This window comes from Neovison vison, chromosome 9 (genome assembly GCF_020171115.1).
Source record: "Neovison vison isolate M4711 chromosome 9, ASM_NN_V1, whole genome shotgun sequence".
NCBI classification, from domain to species: Eukaryota; Metazoa; Chordata; class Mammalia; order Carnivora; family Mustelidae; genus Neogale; species Neogale vison.
Genome location: NC_058099.1, coordinates 98,341,383 through 98,361,909, shown reverse-complemented (window position 1 = coordinate 98,361,909; position 20,527 = coordinate 98,341,383). Strand labels below are relative to the sequence as shown.

General features: G+C 54.3%; 2 protein-coding genes and 1 long non-coding RNA gene across 6 annotated transcripts in view; 1 reads left to right on the top strand and 2 right to left on the bottom strand.

The window, feature by feature from the left end:
* PHF2 (PHD finger protein 2) overlaps positions 1 to 1,971 on the bottom strand; it is a 69,042-nt gene extending 67,071 nt beyond the window's left edge. For both annotated transcript variants that reach the window (XM_044266061.1, XM_044266062.1), the window contains exon 1: positions 1,824 to 1,971. In XM_044266061.1, the coding sequence (XP_044121996.1) occupies positions 1,824 to 1,921 (98 nt within the window). In that variant the 5' untranslated portion in view covers positions 1,922 to 1,971. The remainder of the gene's footprint in view (positions 1 to 1,823) is intronic.
* Positions 1,972 to 2,677: 706 nt separating this feature from the next.
* LOC122917784 lies at positions 2,678 to 5,897 on the top strand. The gene is made up of 2 exons (XR_006386468.1): positions 2,678 to 4,524; positions 5,356 to 5,897. It is a non-coding gene; the product is annotated as an uncharacterized LOC122917784 (long non-coding RNA).
* A 4,917-nt stretch (positions 5,898 to 10,814) lies between these two features.
* Positions 10,815 to 20,527, bottom strand: part of FAM120A (family with sequence similarity 120A) — a 98,497-nt gene continuing 88,784 nt past the window's right edge. For all 3 annotated transcript variants that reach the window (XM_044266058.1, XM_044266059.1, XM_044266060.1), the window contains 3 exons: positions 19,962 to 20,103; positions 19,225 to 19,321; positions 10,815 to 12,720 (listed from right to left, as the gene is read on the bottom strand). In XM_044266058.1, the coding sequence (XP_044121993.1) occupies positions 12,409 to 12,720; positions 19,225 to 19,321; positions 19,962 to 20,103 (551 nt within the window). In that variant the 3' untranslated portion in view covers positions 10,815 to 12,408. The remainder of the gene's footprint in view (positions 12,721 to 19,224; positions 19,322 to 19,961; positions 20,104 to 20,527) is intronic.

Sequence of the window (20,527 nt, the reverse complement as noted above, 5' to 3'; positions counted from 1 at the left end):
CTTGCAGACCCCAGGGCCCACCGCACGTGGATGGAAATGAATCTGAGCTGATGAAATGGCCTGTGCCTACGTTGGATCAAATCAAAGACCTCCACTGAGAACTGAAAAAGAAGGAGTAAGGCCTCCCCAAACGTACGTCTCCCCAGCTCTGTCTCAGCCTGTCTGGCATGCCACCCTCCAGCCACCAGCCCCTCTCCCCTGCCTGCCCTTCACTAATGGGTTCCCCCCAACACCCAATCTCAAAGTCTAGCTCAGACCTCGCCTGCCTTCCCAACCCAGTGGAGTGGGCCCCTGGGCAGCCCAAGGTCCTCCCAGGCCCTCCCCAGCCTGGGCAGGTAGGGAGCTCAGCAGGCTCCAGGTGAGGTGGGGGAAGAGAGGGAGGACACCCCCCCACCCCTGCCACAGGCAGGGTGTTCAGGGTCAGCTTCCCTGCATCTCTGGAACAGAGCAGCCCTGAAGGATCAGATGGCAGCTTTCAACCTTGGTCCGGCCATGAACTTTGAGGGAGGGGAGACCAGCTGGTGGGTGCACAGCAGCACAGTTCGGGAGAGTCCCATGTTCAGGCCCCAGGGGCTCTGCAGCCCTGGGCATCCACAGGCAGGAAGGCAGCCTGTTCGGCCCAGGGGATTTCAGGAGTTGTCCCTGCTGGGAACAGTCCCAACCCCTCCTCACCTGGTCCCTGTCATAGGCACTGAGCTGGGACCCGGGCCTGGCGCTGACCCAGCTGCGCAGCTCCTGTCACATCTGGCTGCCTGGGTCCCCAACATGGGAACTGGCAGGGCAACCAGCCCATCTACCCTTTAAACAAGCAGGAGGTTCTCCTCTGGGGACTCGGGGAACACCCACTAGCACACACGGTCCTTCTGCCCCCAGCCCCTCTGGCTTTGGGTCCAAGGGGGCAGCCACGGAGGACACACAGCCCTGGCCAGCCTCTGGCCAGCCCCAGGACCCCGTCCTGTCCAGGCCCAAACACGTGAGAACCTGTTGGAGCAGTTTGGGCACCGCGGGCACCTCCTCTTCCTCCTCCCCGTTTACTTCTGGGTGGGAAGGGGCCTCGCTTTGAAAACTAGGCACAGGGCCAGGTCACGGCCACGGGCCAAGGCCCAACTCTACATCCCCCCCCCCCCACGGCCCCAGAGAGCATAAGGTCAAGTCAAACCCGGGGCGTCCCTGTCTGGAGCAGAGAAGGGGGGAACCGGGCAGCATGCCGGCCACGGAGGAGGCGGTGGAGCCCCAACACCCCCACCCCCACCGACGCCGTTCTGTCACCCACCCCCGCGGGGCGGAGAGAGTGGGGAGGGAAGGCTGGGGGGGAACCGGCCGGGGTCCCCCCACCCCACCCGGCCCTGACCGCGTCCCGGGGCTCGGGGGCCGCGACGGAGGGTGGGCGCGCCGGTCGCCCCCCTGGCCGGGCCCGCCGGCGTCCGGGCCGCCGCTCGCGCCTCTCCGGGGCCCGCGCGGGGAAAGTTCCTGCAACTTCGCGGGGGAGGCGGCGGGCCGGGCCTGGGCCTGGAGCCGGCCTCCCCGCGGCCCCCGCTGTCAGCCGCCCGGCCCGCGGCGCCCCAACTTCCCCGCGCGGCCCCCGGGCCCGCTTTGTGCGCCGCGCGAGGGGCGCCCGCCCCGGCCCCGGCCCCCGCCCCGGGCACAAAAGGGCGCGCGGCCGGCGGGCGGCAGGCGGCGGCGGCGGCGGCGGCGGCGGCGGGGGCCTGCGGCGGGCGCGCACCGGGGCCAGGGCCGGGGCCGGGCTGGCGGGGGGAGGGAGCCGCCGGGCGGCCGGGGGGCGGCCGGGGGCCGGGGCCGGGGCCGGCGGGCCGCGCGCTCACCTGCCGTGGAACCAGTCCTTGCAGGCGTCGCACTCGATCATGAAGCGGGTAACGTCGTAGGGGAGCCGGCACACGCAGTACACGGGCACCGTCGCCATGTTCGCGCGCCGCCCGCCCGCCCTCGGCCCGCGCTGCGCTCCGGGTCGGGCCGGGCGGGCCGGGCGGGCCGGGCGGGGGGCCGCGCCGGGCCGGGGCCGGGACGGGGCCGGGGGCGCACGACAGCCCGCGCGCACCCGGCCGGCGCGTCCACACAAAGCGGGGCGCGCGGAGCAGGGCCGCGCCGGGAGCCGCCCGCCGGCCCCGGGGCGCAGGGCGCGAGTGTGCGCGGGGCCGGGCCGCGCGCGGGACACAAAAGGGAATGGACGCGCGGGGGCGGCGGGCGGGGAGCCGCGGCCCCACCGAAGGGACCCCCGGCCGCCGAGCGGCCTCTACGTCAGCGCCCCGGGTGGCGCCGCCTCCGCCCGCCGGCCTGGGCCGCCGCTCCCGCCGAGGGAAGGCGGGCCGGGGACCGCGGGGAGAAGGCGGGCCGGGGGACCTGCCAGGGAGAAGGTGGGCCGGGGGACCCCTCTGGGGGAGAAGGTGGGCCGGGGGGGCCTGCCTGGGAGAAGGTGGGCTGGGGAGAAGGAGGGCCGGGGGACCCCCGGGGGGAGAAGGAGGGCTGGGGGCACCTGTCGGGGAGGGCCAGGGGACCCCAACGGGGGAGAAGGCGGCGCGGGGGAGCCCTCTCGGGGAATGTGGGCCAGGGAGGAGGGCAGGGGGTCCCCCTGGGGGAGATGGGCTGGGACACCCCTCTGGAGGAAGAGGTAGCCTGAGGGACCTGCCAGGGAGAAGGTGGGCAGAGGGATCCCTTGGGGGAGAACGTGGGCTGGGGGACCCGCAGGGGAGAGAGCAGGCCACCGGGACCTCTGCCAGGAGTAAGTGGGCCAGGGAGACCCCCTGTGGGGGAGGATGGATGAGGAACCAAGTCAAGCACAAGATGGTCCAGGGAAGGGGGGAATGCAAGGGAAGGGGGGCACCACGAAAGAAAGTGATCTGAGGATACAGGGGTAGGCAGGCCCCGGAGACCCCCAGGGTGAGGGATGAGACCCTCGGATGTCCTTCCTGTTCAGACGGCCAAGAACCAACTACTTGGCTCCAACTGTCTTCTTACCCAGCAGAGGGACAGGGGGCAGCTGGGGTTTTCTCTTGCTTTTCCTCCCTCCTCCTTTTTGGGCTGGGTACAGCCAGCCATCCTGAACAGGATCCTTGACTCTCCTGACTCTCAGCCCCCAGAGGAGGACAGAACTCAGGGGAGCCAGGAGTGCGCTGGCACAGGTCAGCTTGTAACGACAGAGTGATGATGTGCAGTTGGAGCCCCGCCCCCATTCCTGGTCAGAGCCTCAGGCCTCCAGTCCATGTCAGGAATGTGGCTATAGGGCAGCCGGAGCTAGAGGGGTGGGCAGGAGGTGCTGCCGCCTTGTTCTGAGCCCTGCAGCCTCAGCCGGGTGGTCAGGGTCTGGGGGGTGGGGGCCTCTGAGGGCTCCTTCCACCCACCTGTCCCCTGCCCGCTCCCAGCCCAGCCTGCATGCTCCTCTGGGGGTGCCGGAGCAGAGGGGGCTCTGATGTGCAGTAGGGAGCCGGCCTGTGTTCCCGTGCTCTGCCCCCTCTTCCTGGGGGAGGCTGGCCACCCAAAGCCCAGAATTCCAGCCTGGACAGAAAGCCTGGTTCAGGCTGCCTAGCAGCAGCTGCCCTGACAGGCAAGTGCTCACCTGAGGCCTGCAGCCTCTCAAAGTGACCTTTCCCACCCGCAGGCAGCTCCGTGGAGGTGCTCCCAGCTCTTGAGCCAAAACGCAGCCCAGCGTGGCCAGCCACCCATCCCCAGCAGATGACCCTGGACCACAGCTCAGCAGTGCCAGCGGCGGGGCCTTAGCTGGAAGGCTCCAGCATGAGGAGTGAGAGTGGAAAAGATACTGGGTGATGATGAGGAGGGATAAGCTCCCATCCCCCAGCCCCTGTGTAGCAGCTCAGTGCCTTCCTACCTGAATTGCAGCTGTCACCCTCCCCTCTGCAGTCCTCCTCCCCAGACCTGGGGCCGAAGGCTCAGCGAAGCACCATCCACCATTAACACCCTAGTGTGAGTTAGTGCAGATGAATGGTGCTAGGTCTGCAGGGGGGCCCAGGGCGCTGGCCTGGCACTGCTGAGTGACGGCCGCCCCGCAGCAGTGCTGTGGGGCTCACTGCCCACCTCCACCCCCTCGTGGTCCAGCGAGGCCGGCCCTGTGCTGCAGCCCTCCAAACAAGGACAGCACCCCAGCATTTAGCTCACCAGGAGTTGGCTTAGTTCCTCACAGGCCCCAGCAGCAGCCCCCTGCACACCCAGGCCCCAGCAGCAGCCCCCTGCACACTCCCCCGCCCCGTGCTGCCTGGGAAGCACTCAGCATCAGCCCTGCATGGCCGGCAGCCCCCTGCTCCACAGACAGGCACCCAGATGGGTGCCATTCTCCGGAACACCGAGGCGGAAGCCACTCGGTCCCTCCCGAGGAGCTGGCCAGCTGGCGGGAGGGAGGAGCAGGCTGGGAGCTCAGACTTCTGGGGACCTGAGGCCATTCCACCTGCTCTGCCCTCCCCGTCTACATGTGTCCACTGCACCTGGAAGTGTCCGCAGACATGCTTTCCTGTTACCCGAGGCTCTTCCGAGGCTGCGGGCTGACTACAGACTAAAGTAAGCATCCTGTGGGTCCCAAATTCTCCCTGTGGTCACCCTCCAGAAAACCCACCTTTTCCTCCTCCCTCTCCTTCATTTCCTTAGGTGTGCACTGAGCACCTGCTATGTGCTCTGTCGCAGCTCCTCTTGCTGTCAGGGGGATAGTAACACATGGCCCTCAGTGCCCTGGGGAGATAGCAGGTGGGGGTAGGTGGGAAGGAACAAGGGCCCTTTAAAGCAACCTGGGCTCAGAGGCCATGCAGAGAGGGGCAGTGCACAGAGCCAGACTCTTGGACCCAGAAAGCAGGGGCCAGTGGCCTTAAGATGCCGGTGTCCCTTCTGGCTGCCCACCCACACTCCGCCCCTTCCATGCCGTCTGCCCTGGGCCTCAGTGCCCACCGAGTCCACGCCATTCCTGGGGGCGCAGCCCATGTAAGCGTCAAGAGCTCCCTACCTGCCCGCGTGGCCGGGCCTGTGGCAGGGCCAAGAGGGGGACTCCCAGCAACACACACCCCGCAGCCAGCCTCAAGGGCGGGACTGTTTTATTTGCCCAGTGGACACACAGCATGTTTCCGGTCACGCTAATTCCCTCCCTCTCCACAGAGTACACTGAAGGCTAGCACAGACTTTTCTTTTAATGGCAGCAACATACACAAGATAACCTTTACCGTTTTGCCCAACTCTGAGAGCACAGCTCTGTGGCATTAGGTTACGTTCACGGTGTTGTGCAGCCATCATGGTGCACCTCTGCAATCCTGGCCCCAGTAGACGCGAGCCCCCCATCGCCCCTCCCCCCGCTCCTGGTGCCCACCATTCTACTTCCTCTCTTCACAAGCTGGACTGTTCTAGGGACCTGCATGTCGGTGAACTCCTGCGGAATTGGACCTTCCGTGACTGGCTTACTTCACCTGGCACGGTGTCCTCCAGGTTCAGCCGTGCTGTAACAGGTGTCAGGATTCCTTGCTTTGAAAGACTCAGTACTGTTCCATTCCGTGTATAACCCACATCTGATTTGTCCATTCATTGCCAGAGGACTCGAGTTGTTCCCATCTCTCGGCTGATGTGAGTAATGCTGCTATGAATGTGGGTGTGCAAATATCTGTTCGTGTCCCTGCTTTTACTTCTGTGTGTATACGCAGAACTGGAATCAGTGAACCCTGGGGTAGCTGTATTTCTAACATGTTGAGAACCCTCCACACTGTTTTCCAGGGTGGCTGCACCGGTTTGCTTTCCCACTAATGTGCACAAGGGTTCTAGTTTCGCCATATCCTCACCAACCTTGTTTTCTGGTTGTGTATGTGCGCGTTCATTGTAGCTGTCCTAATGTGGGGCTCACTGTGGGTTTTGTTTTTTTTTTTAACTTTGAAATAAAGATTTTTATTTTGATTCAATATAATGCTTGCTTTTGATGGCAAAAACTTGTTTTCAGTGCCACTCCCTGATCATTATGGGTTTGATTTGCATTTTAAATGTTGGGCCATCTGTATGTTTTCCTTGGAGCAATGTCCATTTGAGGACTTCCCTCATTTTTTATTTGGGCTGGGTTTTTTTTGTTGTTGACTTGTAGGTGGTCTTTATATATTCTGAATATTAACCCCTAATCAAAGAGACGATTTGCAAATGTTTCCTTGCGTTCTAGCAGTTGTCTTTGCACTCTGTTGATCAGTTGTGTCCTTTGACGCACAAACATTTTTAATTTTGAGGAAATCTAGTTCAACTCTTTTTTCTTCTTTTGTTGCCTGTGCATTTTGATGTCATATCCAAGAAGTCGTTACCAAATCTAGTGTCATGAAGATTTCACCCTGTGTTTTAGGTTTGGGCTTTTGATCCATTTTTGTATTTGGTGTTAGTAAGGCTCAGGGTCCTGCTTTCGCATGTGGACATGCAGTTTTCCCAGTGCCACGTGTTGAAAGCACAATTCTTTCCCCCATTAAATGGTCATGGCACCCTTGTCGAAATCATTTGACCAAGTGGGCAAGGGTTTATTTCTGGGCTTTTTATTTCTTTATTGGTCAGTATGTCTAGGTTTATGCCACACTGAGTTGATTTCTATAGCTTTGTAGTAAATTTCAGAATCAGAAAGTGTGAGGCCTCCAACTCTGCTTTTTTCAGGATCATCTCAGTTCTTCTAGGCCCCTTACAACTATATATGAATTTGGTAATTGGCTTCTCCATTTCTGCAAAAAGGGCTAAGATCATTTCGACAGGATTGCGTTGAATGTGTAGGTCATTTCGGGTACTGTTGCCATCTTAGCAATGTTAATATTCTGATCCACGAACACGGGAGGTGTTTCCACTTCTTTGTGTCTTGTTGCCTTCAGCAAAGTTTCAGTTTTCAGCTCACGAGTCTTTTGTCCCCTCACTGAAGTGAATTCCTAAGAATTTTTCTTTTTTAATGTTATTTTAAGTGGAATCATGTTCCTGATTTCCTTTTGGGATTGTTTTTTCCTAGTGTACTGAAACAAAACTGATTTTCTGTGTGTTGATTTAGTATTCTGCAACTTTGCTGAATTTATTACTTTAACAGTATTTTGTGGAATCTTTAGAGTTTTTAAGTCTTGAGATTGTACATAAAAGCATGCCATTGGTGAACAGATAACTTTACTTCTTTCTGTCTAATTTAGATGCTGTTTGTTTTTTATGCATGCCAATTTCTCTGGCTAGAACTTCCAATACTGTGTTGAGTAGAAGTGGTAAAAGTGGAATTTTTCTCGTTTCTGATCTTGTTTTGTTTTGAACTTTTTCATATTGAGTATGATGTTTGCTTTGGACTTTTTACATGTGGCCTTACTATGCTGAAAAAGAGTCTTTCTATTCCTTGTTATTTTTATCATGAAAGTGTGTTAAATTTTGTGAGGTGCTTTCTCTGCATCAGTTGAGATGATCCTGTGGGTTTTCATTCTGTTAGGGCGGCATCTCACAGGGCTTGATCTTGAGACAGAACTATCCTTGCATTCCAGGAACTAATCCCACTCGGTCGTGGTGTACCATCTTTCTAACTCACAGGTGCATGCAGTTTCCCAGTATTTTGCTGAGAAAGTCACATCGGGGTCTTGAGGGTTCTTGTTTCCATAGTTCACTTTTCTTTTAGAGTCTTTGTCTGGCTCTGGTATCAGGGCAATGCTGGCTTCAACACTGCTCCCTCCTCCTCAACAATGGGGAAGAATTTAAGAATTGGTATTCATTTTTCTCTAAATCCATGGTAGAATTCACCGGCGAAGGTTTTCTTTATTGGGAGGCTTTTGATTATCGATTCAGTCATGGTAATAGCTGCAAGTCTGTGAGATGTCCTGTTTCTTCATAATTCAGCTTTGTGGGTTGTGTGTGTCAAGGAGTTTGCCCTTTCCACCTAGGCTGTCCAGCATGTCAGTGCGCAACCAGTGCAGGTCTTGTGGCCAGGAACCAGGCAGACACATCCCACTGCTGAGGAGCTTGTGTGCCAGAACAGATGACAGACAAGAACGGTCTGGAGGGTGGGAGAAGTCAAGAAGGAGGTACTAGTCTGGGGTTGGATGTGTGCCCTTATAACACAGGAAGCCATCTGGTGAATGCCAAGAGAGTTCTAAGAGCAGGCCCTTGGGAGACCTGGACCAAACTGATCTGCTCCAGAACCCAGTGAAATGAACAGTGACCCATGGGCACTTTGGAAACCTTCTGGAGTTTCCTGATACTGTATGAGAGTGCCCTTCTTGCTGAGCCTCTCTAGGATGGCCCTGTGATGTTTGGAAGCAGTGAGCTTGATGATAAGAGGTTCTCAGCCCAGTGACTATCTAATTCCCCATCCAGAGGAGGGCTGTTCATAAAACAGCAACACAGGGCAAACAGGCTACTCTGGGAGAGCCAGCCCCAGGTGATACTTACACAACCCACGCCTGGATCAGTCAGGTCTGAGGAGCTGGATCTGCACAAATGCCAAGACTGGCCGCAGTGGGATGAGACCTGGGTCGGTCTGCTGCAGTACCACCAGCGGCTTGCTTCGTGAGCTGCTGGGGCCTGCTGGGCACAATGGACCGAGGCCATCCTGGGTCATTTCCACCCAGCCCCCAGGTTGTGCCTCCTGGGTCCCACGAGACATCACCTGCACAGTCCAGTGCACAGCACAGGGTGAAGTGCCTGGTGCAGGTCCATGGGGTCCCTGGCTCTGCTGGGGAAGCTGTGAGGAGAGGAGTAAGTAGAGGCCCAGTTCTCGGCAGCCAGAGGGCCCCCGTGGGGAGGGCAAAGCAACCTCTGCAAGGCTCACTCCACCAAGTGGGGAATAAGGAGCAAAGGGCAGTGAATCAGGCATCGTCCAAAGAATTCACGGCAGAATGAGATGGCAGGAGGAGAGAGCCGGTCCTGAGGGGACCGCATCAGGAGAGAGCTGGCGTCCTCGTGCCCACTCACAGAGGGTCCTGAGAGGGATGTGTGCCCTGGCCTGGGTTTTTAGAATAAAAAAAGCCAGGATATTAAAAATCTGTTGACTGGAGCGTGGACAGACTGAGGGCACATTAATGTACAAATGGAAATGTCACCCTCACGGACAACTGAAGCAATGCAGGTGAAAACCAGAAACCCACTTTCCTGTCCCACTGGCCAAGAGCGGGGCTAGTCAGCACTGAGGACCAACACACCCTTCACTCCCCTTGGCTTTCCTTCCAGTGAGAGGCTAATCCCCCACGGGATGTGTGCGCCCACCTGGAAACTGCTCCCCATCTCCCAGGTGCCAGCAGCACCCAAGAACCCTGTGCAGTGGCTTCTCCCTGCACCTGTGGGTTCTCTCTCCACGGATGCCTGCCTGCCCTGGACCTGAGCCCAACCTTGCTCTGCAGACAACATTCGTCCCCAACCCCAGCAACCCTCCCTGCCACAGGCCCTTGCCCTGTATGTTCCTTGTGTTCTTACCCGATACAGCCTCACACACACACCCCTGGACTGCACCCTGGACCGAAAGTGCCATGAAGAGCTGACCCCTGCCGCCCTCTAAGTCTGGTACTAAGTCCAAGTCTGAACACTGGTACCACCACTGCGTGGGGCCCGCGTCACAACAGAACATAGTGGCGGGAAGACACTGCGGTGGTGCTGGCCTCGGTGCTAGGCTCAGTGGTGCTGATGGCGGTGGACCTGGGCGCAGTGGTGCTAGGTGCAATGCCGGGCAGTGGTGCTGGCCTCGGTGGTCCTGGGCGCAGTGGTGCTGGGCGCGGTGCCCGGTACGCAGACCCCTCAGCAAGCGTGCTTGGGGGCTGGAGTCCGCTGTAACGTACCCACAGACGTCTGTGGGCTGCGGAGAGGGACAGATGCAGGCGCGCCAGAAGGCGAGCACCGCGAGTGATTTCTGCTCCTTTCTGTCTAGCTGCACCCTCGGAAGTTACTACAATAAACGTATTACTTTTGAGACAAGCAAACATCAACAGAAGCTCTTTTTACAAAGAGAAAGAAGTGTTTGACCTGCCCCAGAGCAGCGGCTAGGCCGCAGAGGCCGTCCTCACCCACACCGGCGCCGGTGCCCGCCGTGGCGCTCGCCCCAGCCCGCCGCGGGGCGGGGACGGTGCGCGCGCAGCGCCCGCGCGAGTGGGGCGGGGCCTGCTCCGCCCCGGGCACAGGCCGGAAGCGCTCACGGCCCCGCCCCGCCCCGAGCACAGGCCGGAAGTGCTCGCCGCCCCGCCCCGAGCACAGGCCGGAAGCGCCCACGGACCCGCCTCGAGCACAGGGCGGAAGTGCTCATGGCCCCGCCCTGCGCCGTCCAGGCCATAGGCCGGAAGTGCTTGAGGCCCACCCCTAAGTACAGGCCGGAAGCAGCTCAGGCCCCGCCCCGCCCCCAGACCGGAAGCAGCTCAGGCCCCGCCCCCGCGCACAGGCCGGAAGGGAACCGGTCGTCCCTCCGCTAGTATCCAGTGTTGTGGCCGGTGTTTCCCCAAGCGCTGGTTCGGGCTTGTCCTCAGCGCTGCCGGCTGAGCGACCCTGGAGAGGCCACAGCAGCGGATGGGCAGAGCCGCGGGGGAGCCCCGATGATGGCTGACGTGGGCAGTAGTAGCAGCAGCAGCAGCTCTCAGTGCGCTGTCTTTGGTCTCGAGCCTGCGGTCGGGCCATCGGCCCGCGTGTCTGTGGTCCGCGGGGCTCGGATCCCCACCCGCCCCGAATCCCGGGTGCTCGCGAGCCTGCGGTCTGAGGACCAGCCCGGTGTGTGTTGTCGGCTGGGCTCGGACCCGCACCACCCCGCACCCTGGGCGCACCCCAGCCTAAGGCCTGACGACCAGCCCGGATGTGTGTGTTGTCCGTGGGGCTCGGACACCCCACCCCGGCCGCCGGCTGAATCAGGAAGCCACGCTGCGTTTATACTAAAAGAATAAAGATTTTTATTAAGCATTGTAAGTTGCATTCAATAGCCTTCGGTACAGCACGCCACAACCCACCTACAATCAGTCAGACCCAACAGCAGTTCATTCTTGCACAATCCATGAGTTAGGGCAGAACTCCCTTCAACTTACAGTAAGATCCTACTCAGGTCTCGCGGGCAGGGATTGGGGAATTACATCTCATTTCTGATCACTAATGTGTGATGAAGAGCATCAGGAGAATTATATGAAAACGAATAAGAAGTGATTCTGATTTCAAAGTACATTGTTTGGAAACAGTAACAAAAACATCAAAATGATATAAGTATACCTGCTTCTACTAAATTCTTGATGGGAAAGTTCTCAAGAACAAGCAATTTGTTTCCTGCTACAGAAGGGGGGGTTGTTTTTTTTTTGTTTTTTTTTTAAAGATCAAAGGGATTTTTTTTTTGTTTTTCACAGAATTTCATATTTTGCTAATATGAAGGCATAAAACAGCAACAAAGAACAATAATGCATACAGCAGTGAATACACCAGGGTAATGTTGATATTTGAAACAGCTAGATAATTTTTGGGGAGTTTTTAGAATAAATGCAACAGAGGTCAATAATCACAAAATTTTAAGGTTAGAGCAAGATCAGTCAATGACTAAACAGAGTTAACATCTTTTATAGGACTATTACTGATTATTAGCATTTTGTTTTGCAAATGGGCACATACTGGTAAGAATGGAAGGACAATAACATGCATAATATTAACTACACACTTTAAAAATTATGAACCATGCAGAAGGTTAGCTCAAGTAGTAGCACTAATGGTCTACGTCCGATCAAAACCACATAGTTCATTGATCACAGATGCATGGTATTAAGTCACGAAAAGTTTCAGAACACATTGTGTTGATTTTGAAAGGTCATTTGCATCTTCTATGATTTCAACTTTATCTCCATTTAACTTGCTTGTAAAGTAAGTATGATGTACTGCATATTTAAAATCAGCAGAACGGCAATATTACTCTATAATTTTTTAGTTTTGATAGTTGCACTTTTTTTTTTAACACAAAAGAACCACATCAACAGTGATGAGATTTAAGTAAGAAAGAAAAACCGTGGTGTGCCTTATTTCTTTCATAATCATAAAATCAAAGCCTTAGACAAAGCTTTCTTGTGAACAGTAATGCAAAATCAAAGATAATGGCATACATATGGTGCCAAATGCTAAAAATGATATTTTAAGCTATATATACTTAAAGACTGCCAAAATTTGTTTTCTTTATAGTTCAAGAAACACAACTATAGGCTTTTGTCATAACCAGTTTAAACTTTGTGTGTACTTCATTTTAAGTGTGGGAGTCAAATGCTCTTCATTTTCTTTCTCTCTTTTTGTTTTATTGTAGCATTTTGACTACAACTGGTTAAAACTAAAAATGTGTTGTTTAAATCTCTGATATCAAAGAGGGATCCGAATTTCCAAAGTCCTCATTTTTCTCTTACGGAAAGGAAAAAATGTACATAACTGTAGGCTCTCTTTCTCTCCAGATATTCCTGAATCCTACCCTTCCAGCATCCTTCACCCTCTATAAAAATAAGTTTACTCTTCTTTCTTTAAGACAGCAGCGTCCAGAGCGTCAGCCCTGCGGCAAGCACTGTCTGTACTTAGTGCATTTAAGTGAGGATTTGTATTGCACGTCTTAGAGTCATTGTTCAAGGCACTTTCCGAGTGGCTGGGGGCCCTGGCGTCGCCCGCGCTCCCGTTCATCTGGGGAGCTGGCTTCTCCTCAGCCACCGCTCCGTTTTCAGCCAGGGACCCATCTGAAGACACGGCGGATGACTTGGATTCCCCGGATCTTGACTTCAGTTCTTTAGCCACTTCCTCTGCTGAAGCAGCATAGGGAGGCTTGCCCTGGTCAAAATCAAGGACAACAAGCAAGAGAGCAGCGTTGATCAACAGCGGGAGAGGGGAATGCCCACCGAGCCCAGACAGTGCCCGCTTCAGATCAGCGTGGCACACCCCGCAGGGGCGCGCTCGTCACGGACTGTGCGCTCTGCGGGCTGCGCGGTCCACACTCGCTCTACTCTGCCCTCCGTCCGCCCAGGTGCTCTCCACAGCCTGTCCGGAGGATCTGCTCCACACACCCACGTACTCCGGCCTGTATGTCACGGCGGCCGCAGGCTCCCCACGTACCCTCTAGTGGTGCACATTCCACACCCTACAGTCTGTACCGTCCTACACTCCGTACTCTCTCGAGTCTGTGGCCTCTACAGTCCACACTCTAATACACTCTGTCTGGCTTTCTGCCTGACCTGCTGCTGGGAGATGCTTGTCTCGGCAGGATCGTCCTGGGGCCCCTTCCCTCCACATCTCTGTAGGTAATGTAATATCCTGACCTGCAGGAGACCCCCACCCGAGGAGCTCTTCCCAATCCTTCTGATAGTACCAGCGGCACCTTAACACCACCCCTATAAATCCAGCTGAAGTTTCAGACTACGACTCCCTCCATGTTTACCAACTCACATGTCCGCCTGTCACAGTCTGGGGGAGGCCCGCTTCTACCGGGAAATGGAGGCAAACCTAAGTCCTCTCAAGGACAAGCCCACAAGAAGTGAGTCTGAGCCGATAATCGCCACAAAGGTTTGTGACTTGTCTCTTCTGAACGGGCCTCTCTGCTCCTCTTAACAGATTTAAAAGTAATTTTGGAAAAATATGTACTTTTAGAGCGATTCAGCTCATGTCCTGAAAGACAAGACCTCTTGGTCAGAGACAAGGAAGACAGCTGAGATCTTCCAGGTGCTTACATCTCAGACCACGGCTTTCTCAGCCTGGCACCATGACATTTTGGACATGATCGTACTGTCATGGGCTGTCTTGTGTGCCGCAGAGTGGTGGGCATCGCCGGCCTCTGACCATCAGAAGCCAGAAGCACTTGCAAACCAAGCTGTGGGGGGGGGGGGGCACATCCTCAGGGCCGAGAACCACTGTCAGAGGCAGACTCCTTGATGAAGAAAACCTTAATGGTCTTTGCCTTTGAACGGTCATTTTTCAGTGAAGAACAGGAGACCCAGAACCAGAAAGCCGCCTACAGAACTTCCAGCTCTGCATTCCTTCCCTTTCAGCCCCAGATGGCAGTGTGTCTGGTCTCCAGACTCTCCCACTCTGAAAACAGTGTCTGCCTGGTTGAAAAGAAAGCCCCCCCCCACCTCAGCCAAGCAGCGCTGGAGGTGCCCATCGCCCTCGCCTCCACCAGTGCTTCCAGTGTTAGTTCCCCTCTGGGCTCAAATCCCATGGGTCTTCTCACTTTAGTGTTCAGTCCCAGATTCAGAAATACGAATGTGAGCTTTTCCACAACTCAATACCACTGTCATTTTGTTAGAACCTTGAGAAAAATTATACAAAAATGTAAGAAGGTGATGTGGGGAAAAAGGTAACATCAAAGATTTCCAAGTACGTGCTTTCAAACCTCCAAGGGCTCACTCTCTGAGGGAAATGTCCACTTGCCACTAAACAAACACCTCCAGCAGGGTTGCTGGGGCTGGCGGAGGCACCACCCCACAGCAGGGGCCCCAGCAAGGGTCTGCGTGTTGGGGAAGCCACCACAGTCCCTCTCTGGAGACCGTGGGGGCAGGAACAGAGGATGCTGGCGAGGGAACATGAAAGCGGACTGTACCTGTTCAGAAATAGACATCTGCTCTCTACACAGCCAATTCTTCCCATAAGCCTTGGCCACTACAAGCCCCTCCCACCCATGCCACCATGAACAGTAGTACCCCGAGCACAGGGAGGCACTTCCTCCCCTGCGTCACTGACACTCGACCCTTCCGGGCAGCCGCAACACCAACAAGAGAGATGGGCCAGAAACTCTCCGGAGGCCAGCTGCCCTTCACTATCCGGGCCTCTCACGGGGCAAGAACACCGATGTCACCTAAAAACGAGCAACAGGAAGCACAAGGTAGAGCCACACGGAGCACAATGTAAGAAGATCAGGGAAGGAACCACACCACTGTGGGCAGCAGAAGGTGCCAAGGGCATGTCCCCAGAAGACCATGACCTGTCCTCTGGCTCCAGCACAGAGCAGACCAAGAAAAGCCCGGAGGTGAGGTGGGAAACACGCAGAGGATCCAAAACAGAAGCAAAGGCTGTTCCAGAAACGGAGACCCAACTAGAGAGACACAGCAGCACATGGACATCGTCATACATGAAGATGGGGAAGAGAAAGAAAAGCTTAAAATTGGAAAGAAGGGGCGCCTGGGTGGCTCAGAGGCTTAGGCCTCTGCCTTCAGCTCGGGTCATGGTCTTGGGGTCCTGGGATCGAGCCCTGCATCAGGCTCTCTGCTCAGCAGGGAGCCTGCTTCCTGTCTCTGCCTGCCTCTCTGCCTACTTGTGATCTGTATGTCAAATAAATAAATAAAATGTTAAAAAAAAAAAACTCGAAAAGAAACAAAGATAGGGAAACACAGATCAAACCACACTGAGATACCCAGCCAGGAAGCTAACTTCAAAGACAGACAATAAGAGGAGCTGGCGAGGGCGCAGGGAAATCCACAGTCTCCCGCACCAGTGGTGGGAGGGGAACACCGGGCAGCCGCTGTGGAGTCTGGCTGCTCCTCAAGGGCATGAATGTAGAACGACCACGGGACCCAGGAATTCACTCCCAGAGGAATGAAATGTGTATCCGCACAAACACGTGAAGGCCAGGCCTGTAATGAATTATACTGCTGCATATCTGAAAGCTGCTAAGAGGGATCTCAAAAGTTCTCATCACAAGAAAATCCATTTTTGTAACTATCTGAGGTACTGCAGGTTACCTAGACTTACTGCGGTGGGCACTGTGCAGTATATACAAGCATCAAACCGCACTCCATCCACCTGTGACTGATACAATGCTACACACTGATTACATCTCAATAAAGCTGGGTAACAGCCTCCATGTCCATCAGCTGGTAAACAGATACACAAAATGTGCCCCGTCCCCACAGTGGAGCATCGGGAAGCGACAGACGGGAGAGGCGAGCTGGTGCACAACATAACACGCACACAGAGCAAGGCCAGAGCCATGGAAACCAGATTCGTGGCCGTCAGGGGTTGGGAAGTGGCTGCTCCTTTGTAAGGGGTTTCTTCTTGGGTGGTGAATGTTCTGGAATCAGCAATGCTGCTACACAACAGTAAGAACAGATTGCACTGTCCACCTGAAGCAGGTGAGTTCTGTCTCGAAAGACCTCAACGGGAGTGGAGAACATGCCAAACGCTGACGACGGACCCAAGACAAGCTCAGCAGGAGCACAAGAGATGAAAGCAAGCAAGGAGAAACAAGAGAAATGAAAAAACAGGAATCCAAGAAAACTTTCTGATGTAAGACATGATCTGAAACCACGTTTGGAAAAGAGCACGGTGTGTGCCGAGCACATCAACCCAGAACGACCAGCAACGGGGCCGCATCACTAAACCTTGGCAGAGAAACAAAACCAGTTTGGGCCTTGGCGCCAAAACCGCAAACGACTTCCAAGAGAAAGACGATTCTTTTACTGTCAGTCTTCGACACAAAGCTTTATGAAAGAAGAAAATGCGAGAACGTCCATGAGACACCTGAGTGGGAGGTAAGAACCACTGCTTTCGATTGTTAGGAAAGCAAAGTGCTTTCAAACGACCCCTCATCTCCATGGGGTCCCCTCTGTGGTCTACTGAGGACAGCCTCAAGGGACAAGGCCGGCAGGCAGAGGACACACTTCCACAGAAGCTGGGCAAATGAGGCACAGGTGGGGTGGCAGGTCAAGGCTGTGTGCGGGATGACCTGTCGGTAACAGCCCGGCTACCCTCAGAAATGTGCGAGCTGGGGGACTGAGCCGCTGTGCGCGCAGCTGGGACAAAATCAGTGACACGTCCAAGGCCATCTAACTTATCAACCCTAGGTTCTTGGGGTGGAAGAAGAAACATACCGATACCAACGGTAAAGTTTAGGTCAAATTCCCAAGGTCTTAAATTTGAATCAGAAGAGTCCATACAAACCCTGGAGGTATTTTACTGAAGAAAAGTAACGGCATACACATGCGTGTGTCTGTTGTACATGGTACACCGAGTGCACGGCAGCGTAGATGTGTGCATGTCTGTGGGCATGATACATCTGAGTACACGTCCTTCCTCTAGCTCTGTTCATAGGAAAAGCACAGAAACAGTGACTTGGTGTGAGGAAAGACAGAGATCCACATGCAGACGTAACATGAGAGATTCAACACAAGTCCTGTAAGCAAACACCCACGTTTAAATTAGAAACAGTGTGAGGCGTCTGGGTGGCTCAGTGGGTTAAAGCCTCTGCCTTCGGCTCAGGTCATGATCTCAGGGTCCTGGGATCGAGCCCCGCATCGCGCTCTCTGCTCGGCGGGAAGCCTGCTTCCTCCTCTCTCTGCCTGCCTCTCTGCCTACTTGTGATCTGTCAAATAAATAAAATCTTTAACGAATAAATAAATAAATAAATTAGAAACTGTGTGAATTCAGGAGGATTGTATCTCAAAAAAAAAAACCCCAACCAAACAATAAAAAGCAGGCATGTCACTTGTGTGTTTCTGCACAAACAGGACTGCGCGTCCAGGTGAGTGCACACAGAGCCCGAGGAACGGTGACCGAGCCATGGCATCAGGGTCCGTGGGCACCCAGACAGTGGTCGTGAAATGCCATTTCCTACTAAAGAGCCCAAGGAACTAAGAGAAATGTGGTGCTGGGCCAGGTGATGCCCTCAAAGGAAGCCACCACAGACCAGATGCCACACCAAAGGCCCATGGCCAAGGCAGGCAACGTGTCTGTCCTGCCAGTAATGTCATACTCAGGTACCAAACAGGAGGCAAGGGGAAGAAGCATCTCTTTACACAAATTCCCCAATAAACAATGAAAAAAGCAATGACGGAGTAAGAACATCTTCCTTTTGCAATTTCCAGTGAATAAATGGATCCAGTCAGTGGTGCATCAGTACATTAGGTCCTAACACACAGACACGTGTGCCCCTGACAGAAGCGCACGGGTCCACCTCAGTCTTGTCACAGGGACAGAGACCCACGACTGGCAGGGCACTCAGACCCACTACCAGGATGCCAGAAGAGGAGGTCGGGTCATGGGGAGCCAGCCCCTCAGAACACACCTGGCCAGACGCAGAGTCTGTGGGCGACACACTGCATCGTCCCTCCTTCAAAAAGTGAAGGAAACAGGCAGGGAGGGAGGGAAGCCAGTGGATTCAGCACACTATGGAGACAAAGAAGAGGCTATGCCACACAGCTGTCTTGTATGGGGCCTTGTAAAGGCCCCATAACCAGTAGGGCTGAAGTCCCCATGAGGGCTCTCTGCACAGGACAGGCTCTGGGTTGGAGCACAGCAAGGCCGGGTTCCCCTCCCTCTCGTAAACCTGTCGAGGCTGAGTGCTTTCCGCTCAGAAGGGCGTCTCTGAAGACAGGAAGGTTGGGGTGGACCTGGGAGGGCCAAAGTGAGCAGAGCACACTCCCCACCCTGGGGGACGCTGCACTGCAGATGGGCTGCCTGACTCTAGGGAGGCGCATGTCTTTGTATCTGACTTGCTAGATGTATTTCACCAAAACAGAAATTCCTGTTGGTGTAGTTGGTTGAGCATCTTGGTTTCAGCTCAGGTCATGATCTCATGCGGCATCTCGAGATCAAGCCCCGTGTTGGGCCCAGTGCTTGGCAGGGAGTCTGCTTGAGATTCTCTCTCTGCTCCCCCCATCCCTGCCAACATAAAATGAACCTTAGAAAAAACAAAGAGAAGTTTTTACAATGCTGAGGTCAACCGGTAAAGGCAGGCGTTTTAGTTTCTTCTGGCCAATTAAACTTCCGTGTGTGGTTATTGGTACATGAGTCACTGGAGAGTCCTGAGGTTTGCATGCATAGCATGGACAGAAAAGCACACTTTGATTGAATGTCGTAACTCGAGAAGTAGGCTGACTGCCATTTCTAAAGATCCTTCTCAAGGGGAAATTCATCAGGATCCAGGTTCTAAAGTGGTAGTATCCAAAGCAGGAAGAAACCCCAGCTCTTTCCTAGAGACATGTTCATGACTGTGTCCCCTCACAGGCTGAGCCTCTCAGGGAAGAGCTCGTCAAGACGGTCCAGGAGAAGAAAAAGATACCAGTTTTCTTTTTAAAACCTAGCTGCTATTTACCTAAACGTTTTATAACATAAATGCCGCTAACACCCTGGGAATGTCCCCCATGCAGCTGTGACCAGGAAACCATCCTCTTCAGCACCGTGGCTGCCACCTGCCCAACTGGGCTGACGAGTCACAGCTGGCGGCCCCTCACGCGCTCGGCAGCTGCAGAAGCCCCCACCGGCACCCGCTGTTGGACGCAGGCTCCGAAGGACTAGCCCGGAAGCCCGGGCCCTCAGAGGGCACCACTGCCCTGCGCTGCGGATTACCTGAATCACACCCTGGTTTTTATAGCCTCTGCCGTAGTACCGTCCACCTCTTCCAAACGTTCTGATCACTGGAGTGGAGATCACTCCCCTTGGACGCCTGAACAGAGAGAAGATGACAGAAGCACACGGGCTTGAGTCTGCTGAAGACAGCTGAAACGTGTAAAATGATGCTGCTCTCCTGCAGTCGTAGCACTGTCTAGTAAATCACGGTCACACCACAGACTAACATTCGAAGGTATCAATCGTTTGAGTCCATATCCAGTGTATTCGATTTGAAAAACCATACGCTTCAAAAATGCTACTTTTTAAGTACTGAAAAATGGTTAAATAATGTGTTGATAATTACTTAATTATGGTTGAAAGAACTACCTAATACCATATATAATGGAATCCTATGTAACCACAAAGAGTGACATCAATGAAGATGTATCTAATGATATAAAAATGTTCCTAGGAAAGTCCTAATTGAAAGAAGAGGCTAAGGGCGCCTGGGTGGCTCAGTGATTGAGTCTCTGCCTTCCGCTTGGGTCATGGTCTCAGGGTCCTGGGATCGAGCCCCACATCGGGCTCTCTGCTCAGCAGGAAGCCTGCTTCCCCCCTCTCTCTCTGCCTGCCTCTCTGCCTACTTGTGATTCCTCTCTGTCAAGTGAATAAATAAAACCTTAAAAAAAAAAAAAAAAGAAAGAAAGAATAAAGAGGCTGTTTTCTATTAATACAAACACACTTTCAGAACTTACCCCCGTGCTGGTCCTCCAACAGAAACCACTTGCAGAGGGAAAGGCCCGCGACCCCCGCGGCCCCTTCTGCTCCCAGCCCAGTGGCCGACCACGGTGCCAGCTATTTCTAGCTTCCCTCCCTGAGAAGGTATAGGCTGCAGTCCTGCATAAAAAATAGAACAAATCTTGACAATCACATATTAAAAATTGCAAAAAGGAATAAACAAGCACTTTCTTTTCAACTGTGGCTTATATTTCATAGAAAGGCCCGTTCCCTTGCTTTGGGAAGACTTATTTATGACATAAAGTATTAATGTGCACATCATTTGATTTTAATAGTTTTAGCTGTTGTTAAAAACACACCTGAGAGTAAGCAAACGTGCCGGCTACACAGAACTAACAACTGAAACGAGTTACAGATGCAAACTGTGCGAGGCTTTTAGACTGAAACAGGTTCAGGAAACCGCTGCCGCCGGGCAGTCCCCACACACCGCCTCCACCGCAGAGGCGGACACCTACAAACTCAGAGTGTTTTCTCTTTGAGTAACTGCTTCCAGGCTTCCTGCCTTCACCAAACATTATGGAAG